Source organism: Typopeltis vanoorti, chromosome 2 (genome assembly GCF_054136105.1).
Source record: "Typopeltis vanoorti isolate ZY-2024b chromosome 2, IOZ_Tvanoo_1.0, whole genome shotgun sequence".
Taxonomy (NCBI): Eukaryota; Metazoa; Arthropoda; class Arachnida; order Uropygi; family Thelyphonidae; genus Typopeltis; species Typopeltis vanoorti.
Window position 1 is genome coordinate 134,612,155 of NC_143550.1, and position 14,544 is coordinate 134,626,698.

The 14,544-nt window shown below is 35.3% G+C and overlaps 1 protein-coding gene across 1 annotated transcript in view; it reads left to right on the forward strand.

Moving 5' to 3' along the window:
• Window positions 1-14,544, forward strand: part of LRP1 (LDL receptor protein 1) — a 1,646,373-nt gene that overhangs the window by 1,208,347 nt on the left and 423,482 nt on the right. Inside the window, exon 73 of the mRNA XM_090402369.1 lies at window positions 12,415-12,537. Coding sequence (XP_090258495.1) covers window positions 12,415-12,537 — 123 coding nt within the window. The remainder of the gene's footprint in view (window positions 1-12,414; window positions 12,538-14,544) is intronic.

Sequence of the window (14,544 nt, forward strand, 5' to 3'; positions counted from 1 at the left end):
CACACCATTGTGTGTGTGTGTGTGTGTGTGTGTGTGTGTGTGTGTGTGTGTGTGTGTGTGTGTGTGTGTGCGTGTGTGTGTGCGTGCGTGCGTGCGCGTGTGCATGTGTGTAATTTATTGAACTTACCAATATCCAGAGACCATCAGTGAAAACTGTGTGAGGAGGGTGTGGTCGGGCAGGGGGGGAGGTGGGTTTTTTGCTGGGTGGAATACATTGTCTGGGTGTGTCATGAATGTAAACACACATTGAATCAATTAAATTCATAGTTGGGATGAGCTTTGTGTGTTATAGTTTGTATGTCCCAAGATGAGTCTCTGACTCCATGGAGGTGAGATGTTAATAATAATAATAATCTTCAGATATGCTTAACACAAGCTGATGCATATACTTCATCCAGGATTATTATATTAATATTATTATTATTTTGGTAGCTGGCCTGGTTGGCCAAATGGTTAGTGTATCCAGCTAAGAGGCTACAGGTTCGAATCCCACCAAAGCATGGATGTTTGTGATTGTCTTCCACCTTCATACATTCATTCACCCAAGTGTAAATACACTCCCCAAGATGGATTGGGTCACCATGGGAGTAGTAGACCCAACCCTCCTGCAATGGGAGAGACCTTCACCTTGTAGTAGGTAAGAAGCAGGCTGATCGTCATCATCACCACCAATATTTTGCTGGGTTTCTTCTTAGTATCTTTAGACTACACAAATTATAATTATGATAAGCACTCGGCTAAACAGTTGTAGAAAAAATTTAAATTGTAACTGAAAAAATAACTAATGTGCTAACAGGGTGTCCTTTAAGGGCCATATAACCATACAGTTTACTTGGAGAAGACAGGGTATATTTGATCTCTGAAAGTGACAGTCTTCCAGATCTTTGGCATATTAATGCAGCCATACTTATTGAGGTTTGGAGATAGAGGGGGGGGGGGGTTGCATAGCCAGTGCTGATTCTAAAAATAGTCTCTTAGACCTATTGTGACTTCTTCTGTGTAGTACAGATTTTTTTTTTTTTTTTCATTTAATCTTGTGTGAAGGAATATCCAGAGTATGAAGATTATATTTGTGGAGAACTTTAGCTGCCTTTTCTGATTTACCCTGGATATTATTGCTATTATTATTATAGCACCCTCAATGGAGTCAGCAAATTCATCATGAGAGGTTCATTCAACTGACAAATATTTATTGTACTGAATCTTAAAATCCTTAACACTCCCTACATTAACAACATATTCTGATAATGCATTCCATTCACTCATAATTCTCCATGTAAAAATCTAGTCTCCACACCTTCTTCACTACACTCTAATATAACTTTCTGTAATACACACACTGGTATGTATAGTGAAGATTTTAGATTTTAGAGAAGTTGGTAAGAATTTGCATACAGAAATGGGTAGACAAACAAGATATACTTTGCAAGGAGCAGAATGGGTTTACTAAAGGAAGGTCATGTTTTTGCAATTTGCTCATATTTTATAACAATGTTACGGCCAAGTTGGATAAAGGGAATGGATACACTATGATAATGATGGATTTTGTTAAGGCTTTTGACAGAATACAGCGTGGAAGACTGTTGCATAAACTGGAGAAAATGGGATTGGAATATAAACTCTTAACTTGAATAAGTGGATGGTTGACAGACATCAAAAAGTGGTATCCGGTGGGTGTATATCTGCCAAATTTAAGGTGATCAGTGGTGTACCTCAGAGTTAAGTTCTTGTGCCATTGTTGTGCAATCTGTACATTAATGACATCAGGCAGGGTCTAACACCAGACGTGCAATTTTTTGCCGATGTGCAAGGATAGGCAGGCCAATCAGGGATGTTACTTGATATTCAGCACTTATAAAATGATTTGGATGGGCTGGAAATTTGAGCAAACAAAAATGGCTATCAGTTTAATGTTAGTAAGTGTAAAGTTATGCACTTTGACGTGATGAGATTTCCAGTGGTGTATTATATTAGCTGGGTTATGCTACAAGAAACTGAGGAGGCAAGGGATCTTGGCTTATTGGTGGATAGGAATTTGAAGTTCGAAGGGTATTCCCCTTCGAAGTCGAAGGGTATTCGACAGTGGTATTCCCCTTGTTGAGGGGAATACCACTGTCTTCTTAAATACCAATTCATACAACCGGAAAATGAATCTATTACTTCGAGATCGAAATACATACTCCCAGCTACATTATGATCCTACAAAAGGACAGCTCAAGAAACTCAATAAGTTACTGGATGATGTGTCCACTTGGACCTATTGTGGATTTTATAAGCAGCCCGACTTATAAAATATCAAGATTTTTATCTAACCTTCTCCATCCTCTCACAGGCCACTCAACTTCATCAATTTAAAAATTCCACAGAATTTCACACAAAAATAAAAGACATTCAACTGTCAGAAACAGACATGCTAATAAGCTTCAACATTGTCTCCCCTTCACTAATATTCCTCACAAGGAGAAAATAGAGTTGTTATGTTAAAAATTTCCATCCAATATTGTGGAATTATTCAAATTTGCTATCACATCCTTCATATGGAAAGACAAAATTTATAAACAAGAGGAAGGAACCACGTTGGGCTCTCCCTTATCACCTAACTTAGCCAACCTTTTTCTAGAACACCTAGAAGACAGAATTTTTGCTCTTGAACCAAAACCAAAAATATGGCTATGATATATTGATGATGTCTTTGCAGTCTGGAGTCACTCTGAACAAGAACTATACTCATTTCTAGATAACATCAACAACTTTCATCCTCCCATCAAATTCACACTAGAAAAATAATCATCACAAGGTATCTCTTTTCTTGATGTATACATCCAACAAAAACAAGATATTTCCATTTCCACTTCTGTCTATCGTAAACCAACTTTTCAGGTCGTTATACCCACAATTCATCAGCTCACCATCCATCTCAAAAATATGGCATCATAAAATCTTTGGTATTCAGGGCGCACAAATTTTGTTCCTCTGAAGAATCTTTAAAACAAGAATCAGAAAAGAAATTATTAAAGACACAGCTTTATTAAATGGATACAATCCAAAAACAATTCAAAAAATCATCAGCTACTTCCCAACACAACCCAGACAAGAAGAAGCCCATAGGACTCCTATACCATATATCAAAGGCATCTGGGAAATTATTATCCTCATTTGTATAAAATAAATTTATCAGATATAGTTTAATTTAATTTTAATTACAGCTGAAATTATTTTATTTTTATTTGGGGGGGGGGATTCTCAAACACGCTACTGTACGCATAGAGAGATTTCAATGTAAGCATGCTCACTAACTGATCCTTTAAATGTTATTCCTAGTATTGTTTATAATAACCTTACTGATGATGTCTTAAGATACTTAAAACGAAATATCTACATATTGAAATATTTTTAAAAATTCAGTTTTAAAACAATGTGGGATTTAATATCCCCTTAATTTAAATAATGTTTACATTGCCGAAATGAAGTCTATTGGCTCTTTATTTTAAATAATTTATGGGTGCACCTTTTTGACAACTCGTATAGCAGAGTATATAAGTTCTTTTCGCTATTATACCCTTAGTATTATATTTGGTCTAGCTACTCACTGATGAGATCTCAATAAAGATCGAAACTGGTCTGGGTAGTGCCCTCCCACCATAATGTATAACATCATACATCTCCTAGGAGATGGGTTTGACATTATGTGAAATACTAAGAATAGCGATCAGAACTTTCCCCACCTTTGCTACGAGTTGCCCTAGTTTGTACTATGTACTTGAACTACGTGCTTTAGCTTACGCTAGTAGTTGCCGATACTTTTATAGTTACTATATTTGGCATGAAACTCTTTGATTCCGATCTTTGAGTTTCTTATTCGGTTTTAAAACAATGTGGGATTTAATATCCCCTTAATTTAAATAATACACATTAAAATTTAATTACTGTGGTGTATGTGTGTGTGAATTTTTACTCACTTATCTCTAGACCCTCTCCAATGTTTTCACATCACAATGAAATTCAGATCACCAAAATGAAGCACACTAGTTCAAGTATGGTCTGACCAGTGTTTAATAAAGTGGCACAACTACCTCCTTGTCTCTACTTGTGAGTGTACTTATCATAGTAGCACTACGATGTGCAGTATTTGCAACACTTGCAATATGCCTTATAAACTTCGGTCTACTGTCAACCATCACTCCTAAATCTTGAATCTCATCCAATTCCTGCAGCACACTGCCATCAATATAGTACACAGCCTTAATTTTCTGCACTCCAAAATGCAAAACCTTGCACTTATTAATGTTAAAACTACGATATCCTACTGCTTCGTGAAAGTCAAAAGTCTATTCACATCTTCCTGAAGGGAATTAGCATCAATAGTGGTACTTACAATTCTCCCCAACTTTGCATCAGCAAGCAACTGAAGATTTCCACTCAGTCCACATGATATATCAAATACAAACAAAATAAACAACATGGGGCCCAAGAACAGAATCCTTGAGCATGCTACTGGTTACCTTCCTTTTTTGAGACACCGCTCCATCATACACAACTTGCTAGTATTGTTCAAAGAACCAATCACCAATCCATCTAACCAGATTGATTTCCATCCTCTGCAGTTTGTACACAACTTAACATGTGGTTATCTATCAAATGCTTTTGCAAAGTCTAAGTATTTCACAGTATATGATTCTCCCTTATCTAACACACTCATTACCTTAATTATAAAATGCAAGTAAATTGCTTAAACATGACTTACCATTTACAAATCCATGCCGACCATCATAAAGAATGCTATGTCCATCGACCCAATCTTGTATTCTATTTCTAACCAGTCTCTCCAACGCTTTGACTACAACTACAGTTATACCTACTGGTCTATAATTGGAAACGTCTGTCCTATAACCCTGCTTGTGGAGTGGTACTATTTTGCCTTGTTATCATTCCTTAGGAACCTTATCCACTGCAAGGCTTACATTAAATTACCAGTTGGTGATATATCATCCATGCTCACAGTCTTATTAACTTCTATCCCAATCAATACCTGTTACGCCTCTGATTCTTTTACTTTCAATCCTCCTAATACTTGACTCCTTTCTACATGCTGCATGACATCATTTACACCAGTATGATTTACACTGATAAAGTAGTCATTCAGTAATTCCGCTTTATCTTTTACAGCAGTTACTCTGCTGCCATGACCATCCACCAGTGTCAACCATCCATATTTATTTTTCCTCCTGCTTGCCATACAGCAGAAGAATATTCTTGAATTAAATTGACCTGACCAGCCAATCTCTTCTCATGCTGCACCTTTTCCTTTACAATGCTTGTCATCTTCCTAGTCCGCACTTTATACTCTTCATGGATCTGATCGCTACCAACTGCCTTGTACTTCCTCCATAGCATTTTATTTTCTAACAACAGCTTGCTTGATTTCACAGTTCATCCACTTCACTCCTACTCTATTTACTAGCCTAACCCTCTGAATGTGTTTATGCATTGCTTGTTCCAGATACTGCCTTATGAGTTTCCTATAATCATCTACTTTATAATTCACTGGTATCCTTTTTTGGTAGTAACCTTTTCTTGTTTCACCACTTTCCACATAAGTATCTCATGATTAGTCTCAATGACAACACTGTTAATACCTCATTAACAACTACATCTTATGAACACATTTCACTAAAGCCTTTAGTTGTTCAGTCACATGCTTCTTTAGCCCTCAGAAATTCAACAAATTCACTCTCCTCTTTCCATTCTATATTCCTATAATTAAAGTCTCCCATCAAGATAAACTTCTTTTTACATGCCCAGCCAATTTGCCTAAACATTTCTCAATCATTAGTATTCTCTACATTTCATGGCCTATAAGCATCCTCTCAAATATACTAGCTTGTTAATTTCAATTTCACACCACACAGATTCAAAATCTGCACATGTATTATCAACTTGCACACTTTGTGAACACAATTCCTCTGCAACCTTTAACAGTACTTCCCCTCCTCTCCTTCTGGATAATTGTATATCCTTCCATTTGTGTTCTTGACATCACATCATCCTCAAACAACTACATTTGACTTATACTGATTATTTTGGGGCATACTGACTCAATCAGATGCAACAAACTCAGCTCACTTATTATGAATACTCCTTACATTTGAATTCAGTCATAACAATCCCTGTGTTTTTGAGGCCATTCTCTCACCCAACATTCCACACCTCTCTCTTCATTCAGACCACTTCTGTTTCCCTGATCCTGATTGCCATTCATACCTGTCTCATCTTCCCCTTGATGCATTGCATCACCTCCTCCTGCTACAACCTTCTTGATTTTGTGTCTTCTCAGAAAACAATAGCCTTTCTAAATTCTGAACACCAAACCCATTCAAACGTAATCCATCAACTTTAAACCATTCCAACTTTCCTTCAGATTCACAAACTGTACCTCCTTTGCCATGCACAACTCAGCCATCTTGCTATTCATTATCTCTGTTCTCCTTCTCAGGTCACTATTGTTGTATTTGAGCAACACATTAATGACTTTTTCAACAACACCATTATCCTTTACTACTTACCTATCCTTTACTGCAACAACTTTCTGAATGTCTCTATTAACATTCTTTTTTTTCCACCAACTAAGTCATTTTATGCCCATTACTACCACTAATTCTGACACCTGCTCTTACCGTCTCTGCAAAGCATTAGTTGTTTGTTTCAATGTTTCACCTAGAAAGCATGTTTTGTGCACTTTGTTATTTATCACATCACTATCATTCTTTGACTCTTTTTTTGTAATATTAATTTCCTCTTCCTTATTCCCATCTGCCAATCTCTTCTTTAGGTGTTAATCTCATCTTCTAGATGCTGCACTTTTCATTTTTGCCAACTTTTCCCTAAAGTGTCAGGACCATAGTAGATGGTCCTGACACAAGCTCCCATTTTAAAATGCTCTAACCTATCATTACACTTCACACACATATTAATACTTTCCTTCTTTTCATTCACTCTAACAGTCCACAAATCTTTCACATTTTTTGGAGCATATGTGAAGTAATTCTCAACGCATCCACTGGGATGAATTCAGAGCAGAACTTGATCTTTATGCCGAAGCTTGTACTACACACTTGCATTTCTTTACAGACACCATTTTCAGAAAGCATCAGTGGCACACCCAGAGAGGGGGGAGGGCTTGCCCCTCCAAAGAAAAAAGGAAAAAACACTAGAACATTTTCCAAAAATCTTTTCCTAATTAAAATTCATTTTTTTAATTTATGTTGTATCATGTCTTCTATGTCTATACTACATATGAATTAGCGATCATTGCAGATGCTCAGTCATAAGTCATATGCGATGTGTAGTGTGTATTCTCAAATCATCTACTCAACTTGGCCCCCCCCCCCCAAGATTAAATCCTGAGTGCGCTACTGGAAAGCATAAGCAGTAGGAACAAACAAGCAGCAAAACACAAATAAACAAACAAAATTACACACCAATACTACAAAAGGGCTCTTTATCCAGCATGAAAAATATAAAGCACAATTTTATGCAAAAGCCACATTATACACTATTTAAAACACTTTTCTTAGCACAGCTCACAAACACTGCTATACTAGTGAAGGGAATGGTTCTACTGTGATCTTGTGTTTGTTGGTTTATAGGAGGGACTGTGTGTGTAAGGGGGGGTGCATGCAGTATTTTATTTATTTTTTAATGGTTTTAGTCATTGGCTAAAAAAGTGTTTCAAGAACTCAGTTTCAAGGATTGTGCTATTTGAACAAATACCATTAATTTTGTGTGAGTGTTTTGAGGATCCCATACTGTTGGGATGGGTGGCAGTGTGAGTGCTTTTATAAATACCTTCCCACATGTGTGGGTTTTCTATAAGTAGAAAAGGATAATGAATCATTAGGTAATCATGTTGCTAGTGTGTCAAGGAAGGGAAGACAATTGTTACTTTCATTTTCTGTCGTGAAGTATATTTTTGGATGTTGGCTGTTTAGCATTGCTAAAAATATGTCTAACATGTCTAGTCTATAAGGCCAAATAACAAACACATCATCTACATAGTATAGCCAAACTATTAGTTTATGTTTAGCTGTTGTTGAATACTTGGTTTTCAAAACACTTCATGTAAAAATTATAGGGATCCCTAATGGTATTTAAGAAGAGGGGAACTCATTGGTATGCCATATAACTGTTTGTGTTTTTCCTTTCCATGAAAAATAGTCAGAATGTATAGTGAATCTGAATAATGCAAATATGTCAGAATGGGAAATGAGGTTTAATAAGGTTGATGGTCTCTGTCAAAGGCACATTGGTAAACAGTGAAGTAAAGTCAGAGCTAACCATTGTAGGATCCCATATATCTGGGATGGTTTTAGCTTTTCGTAAATTCTTTTGGCCAAGATATAACTTTTTTGTAATAATTTATACACTTTTTTTTTCCTTTTGAGATTTAGTAGGATGATCCTAATCTTTAATCTGATATGGAGATCTTAAGAAGATTGTTCATTTTTCTGTTATAATCAGTTTGGTCTATAGCAGTCCCATTTCCTTTGTTATAATAATTTTTTGGATGCTTTATATGACTTAAGTGCTAATATTTCTATAAAGCAAAATCAAAACATCCTAAGATTAATATTTCACAAAAGTGAAATATTCATCTTAGGATGTTTTGAATTTGTCAGAATTTTGGCATGTCCAAATGATTGTTATTAGCTGCTGTGATAGATCATAAATACCATTTTCCATGCTAGTCATGTACTTTTTTTGGGAGTGATAGTAAAATCATGACTTTGCCTAAGCTCATTGACTGCATTTTCTAAGAATAGTTGGAAAGATAGAAACCCTGCTACGCAGTTTTGCTATAGTTGCAGTCAGGAAGTATTTTCACTGTTGGAGAGAGCTTAATATTTTTAAAATGACAATTCTGAACTTTTTTTAAATTCTTTAGTTACTGCAATTTCAGAGATGTATAAAAAATTGGCCACAGTTCAGGATTTAGAATTACAGAAAGTCTTCCTGTAACATGGTGATGGCAGTGTTGATTTTGCAGCTCGATGCAGGTGTTGCCAATCTGTTCTTGGATTAATACCAAGCTACTGTGGCATTAATCTGAAGGACCTCTGTTTGAGTCTTAGGGGAAAAGACATGGAGGGAAAGAAATGGAATTTATGTAAATAGAGATAAGTACATATGATAGAGAGTATCCATCATGGTCATCGAGTTGTATTATTAGGTACCCTTGTAGTATGTCCAGATACACATGACCAGCAATGGTAGACTCTGAAAAAAATAAAGGTTCTATACACTTTCTTCTTGCTTATGGCACAAAAAAACGTTAACCTTTGGGGTGCCGCGAACACGGTCTCAGATGCCATGTGGATTTTCCCTTTCCCAAAACGATTGTGTCCAAAAAAGTTCTGATTTTGTTCTATCCTACTGATCATTTCCATACAGAAAACTTTAATTGATTTGAGTATGGTAAGATTTCTTGAATGAAGAAATGAAATGGAGTGTATACTGTCATCAACAGAAGTATGGATAGGATTTGTGGTTAGTGAGTGAAGGTCATAAATCTATGGGAGAATGACTATGAGTGAGACACAAAATCCTGGGGATGTACTGGCATTGAGAGAAAAATCTAATGAGTGGAAACCTTCCACCACGAGAAGAAACACATGTCCGATTCACAAAGTAACGTTTAGATGTTAAAGTGGTGGAATCCATATTGATGATCTCTAGTTAAATGGTGGGCATCAAAGTAGTGAAGAAGTTGGCTATTAACCTCCTACCGGCCAATGTGGATGAAATAGTGACATCAAATTGCACTTCTTATCCATGTTATTCAATGGGTTTTAGAGCTTTGTATCCAGATTTAGCTCGACATCTATAGACGTCGTGGCCGGTTGGGGGGTTAATAATCGTTTCCTTTATTTTTTGAGAGTATGAAGGTGAGTGCAGTGGGAAGAAGATAGTTTAATTACTTTTATCTCCTATTTTTTAGGATCAGGTTGGATAAAAGCTTCATGCCATGTTACCAGAATATTATGAAAGCTTGAATTGGTAATAAAGAATAGGTATTAATTTTTGGAATGTGTTTTTATTGCAACTGGAGGGATACCATAAGCTCTTAGTCATATACACACAAAAAAAAAAAAAAAAAAAAAAAAAAAAAAAAAAAAAAAAAAACAGGCCTAACTTAGCCTTTATAATACTTATATTGCGAACTTTGTAGAGCTTCTGACAGATGTGATAATTCTTGTAGGATATCGATCTTTAAAAAATTCCAAATTGAGAAGTCGGTTTAAAAAGCCTTTATATTTATCGTTTGATGCAAAATGCTTGCATAAAGCTGGGTAATTTCTCCACAAAGCAAGAGCCGTTCGTAAACTGCAAGCTGCCCATCGTGGTCCAAACACACAGATGATCTTTAAAATTTTGGTACCAAGGTCTTTTGCAATCGTATTTAATTCTCATTGATTTTTTGGCAATTGATGATAAACGCATATAATTTATCCATAAATATTTCAAAATGATTTATTATTTTAATGTTTTTTATCTAATCATCTAATGCTAAGTGTAAACGATGAGCGCAATGCCAAATCACAACTTTGGGAAATCTTTGTAGACGTTTGATTACAGCACCTGATTTGTTTCCTAACATAACACTAGCTCCATCAGAACAATGAAATGATTTTTTATATAGTTATCAGAAAATCCATATGAATTTAAAGTAGCAATTATAGTAGCATGTATACATTCCACGGTGGTATTTTCTAGTTCTACAAGATTATTAAACAAGAAGAACAAGGAGAAAAATTTAACAAAGGGCTAGCGCAAGCCTCTTATAGCTCACCACTGCATATATATATATATATATATATATATATATATACATATATACACACAAGAGAAAGTTAGTAAGTTCAAACAAAACACAATAAATGAATGATAGTAGATGCACATGCTCATGTTTTATAGCTGTTTCAGCGATGTAAAATGGTGTCTATACTTGAGGAGTGTGCAACTGTCAAACAGCATTCTGTTGTGCATTTCTTTGGGCAAAAGAACTTGTTGCAAAGTAACATTCATAAAGAGATGTATCCTGTTTATGGCAAGAAGGGTTTGTTATGTGCAGCAGTCCCCATCTAAGTCTAGAAATTTTTGCAGGGATGCTAGCTCCTGAAAAATTTTATTTTATTTTTCTTGACCCAGCAGTACTCCCTGGGAAATTTATTTCAAATCTGAGTGTATGTAGAAACGTCAAAATTTTAAAATTTTGACCAGCGTGCTTAGTTTATGAGAATACAATCCTCAGCATCAAAGTTGCCTTAGCATGCATTACTTAAAAAAGACATGAGCGAGCATCCTCGGTTAGTGCATAATAGTAATTATCAAAAGAAAGAGCCATACGACTTCGTTTCTGTGATGTCAATCATATAGAAATAGTAGATATTAAAGATCCAATTATTTCAAAGCTGAATGTATGTCGAAACTTTGAAAGTTTTGAAATCTTTACATTAAGTAGTGCATGCTAAGGCAACTTCAGTGAGGATTGTATTCTCATGAGCTCTCAGTTTCTCATTTTCTGAGGTTCTTATTTCACTTGTTTTATTTTTTATAACCATTTGTAACTTACTGACTTTCCCCCTCATAATGAGAGAACAGGGCCCTGTAAAAACCCATAGTTAGTTAGTTGCATAGTTAGAGGATAAAGAGCCTTCTAATTTGACTGAACACAGACTGTGTTCAGTCAAAAAAGCTAGCAATTCAGTTGCATTCTTTTTACCCACACACTGTCAAAATATTTCAGTTATCAAGAGCGTGCACCTGAGACTCATCAATTGCTTGAGGATGCTGCAGTTTGAGTGTCTCTTAGAAAAAGCAGGTGAGGTTTAGCATACTGCCAGTGGCAATGGATATCATGGAAATGGAACTGAGAACACACTGCTTCTGAAGTAGATCTGGAAGGTTCTCTGAAGTTTGCTGTTGACCACGTGGGCCAGCCAAGCACGTTCCCTGTTCAATGTTTCAGTTTGGTTTTCAGAGTGGCTATTAATAGCGCTTGTTATTTGCACTAGCATTCCTTGCTTATAGTCAGTGGTTCATGCTTAATCGTCATCTTGTGATTTTTCTTTATATGATGTGGTTGTTGATCCTACACTTGCTGAGCATATCCACAGCCTGTTAGTTGAAGAGAAGATATTCTGACCCACTAAGCCAACCATGTGCAAAATAATTAACTAGTTAGCTAAAATTAAAAAAAAAAAGGTAAAGGCAATTAATAAAAGTAAAATTAACTATATCACAACTAAATATAACTTAAATTTTATTGTAACCTTAACGGAATTTACTTTTTTGTTATTAACTGCCTTATCAGCTATTCTAAAAATTGTAACTTTTCTGTGATTCTATTTCCCTCAGGCTCATTGCACAACCATTGTGGTTCTCACCAGTTCCGCTGCGCTAATAATCATTGCATAGATTTATCATTTTTCTGTGACCAATTTGATGATTGTGGAGATAATTCAGATGAAGCTGATTGTGGTATGTAAAAACAAAAGCCTCATCATAAAGAAAAATTAATGAAAGAACTCTTCTTTACAATTGATTACACTTTTATTTTAATTAGAAAAAATGTCATATATTCATACATTCATAAATGTATGTCTATTTTGTATTAGAAAAAAAGTAAAAATGTGAGTTAAAATAACATACAGTTAAGATAAATTAAGGGGATAAAAATCCCTTATTATTTTGCAGCCAGTATGCGAAACTCTAAGATCAAAAACTACGATCTACGAGTTTCATGCCGAAGAACTATCGGCGATTCCAAGTATAAGTGACCACTTGGTAGTACAACACCAAGGCAACTCGATGCAAAGGTGGAGCAAGATCCCTCACTATCCTTGATATTTTCTCATAATGTGAAAACACAGCTCCTAAGAGATGTAATACTGGTTTACATCTCTTAGGAGAGGTCACGACCCAGACCAGTTTCAACCTTTTTTTTGAGGTCTCATCAGTGAGTAGGTAGACCTGGATGATATCAAAGTTTAAGTGAAAAGAACTTACATACCTTCACTATATGAATGCCAGAGTGGTGTGTCCATATATATTATATTATAATTAAGATGAAAAGCCAAACGGCTATATTTTCTGGTGAAGTTAGTTAAATTAAGGGGATAAAAATCCCTTATTATTTTGCAGCCAGTATTCGAAACTCTAAGATCGAAAACTATCATCCAGGTCTACCTACTCACTGATGAGATTTTGTTATATATTACTGAGATGTTATGAAATAAATCAAGAACAACTACAAATATACTGTTACTAATATCATTTTTAAAATAACTATTTCACACATGTAAGGAAAATAAAATTGAATTTTTTAAACACTCCTATATATTTCACTGAATATGTCATGTGAATCATTCAGGGAGAAGGCAGAATTTGCTAACATGTGCACACATCAATATCCATTTGCATATGCTGTGCATGCTTCCTTAAATATAGAGGAGTATTTAATAAATTAAAATTTTATTTCCCTTACAGGTGTGAAATATTACTTATGTCTTATGTATTATGTCTACCATCATCTACCCATATCCTTATCAAATGTCTAATATACTGTTAGTGCACATTGGAAATTTTAATATTAAGATTTACTTTTCTCTGATAAAGGTACTTTTACGTTCATTTACATGCTTTAATTAGCAGAATGCTTGTTTGGTGCTAAAACTTGTTTTGAATATATTTATATATATGTATAAGTGTGTTACTAAATGTTATGAAATGAACAAAGAATACCTACAGTATGTATGTATGTATGTATACACACACACACATATATGAGGGTGGTCTGAAAAGTTCTCAGCCTCAACCGTAGATGGCAACAGTATTGGCAAGATTTTTTTTTCTAAGTTGGTATATCTGTCATTAGCATCCATGTGAAATTGCAAGTCATTCTATCAAGTAGTTTGATTCATACAGCTGTCTGGAGCAAAAGTGTTATCTGTATCCCTTGAAATGGATAAAATTGAGTATTGTGAGGTTATAAAATTCTTTGTAAAACAAGGTTTAACGTCAAAAGAAATTCATTCGAAGTTCATAAAAGTTTATGGGTACTCTTCTGCTTCATTTTCGACAATTAAGAAATGGGCTGCCGAGTTTAAACGTGGCCATACCAGCCTTGAAGATAATCCACATGAAGGACGTCCTAAACGTGGAACAACAGAAATCATTGATCAAGTGCATGATATGGTATTGGATGACCGGCAAGTCGAAATGCTAGAAATTGCTTAGACTATAAGCATTTCAAAAGAACATGTAGGATATGTTGATAGAAGTTTTTTTCACTTGGCTATGCTACCAATTGTATATTTGGTTTATTTAATCCTTTATCCAAGTGTAAGCAAACGAAGTTAGCACCTGAAGTATTTTCAGGACTGGGACTTTTCATCACCTGCCTTAGTATCTCATAATGCAAAGCACATCTCTCCTTGCAGACATGTATAATACTATGCATTAAGCGAAAGGTCACTACCTTTTAAT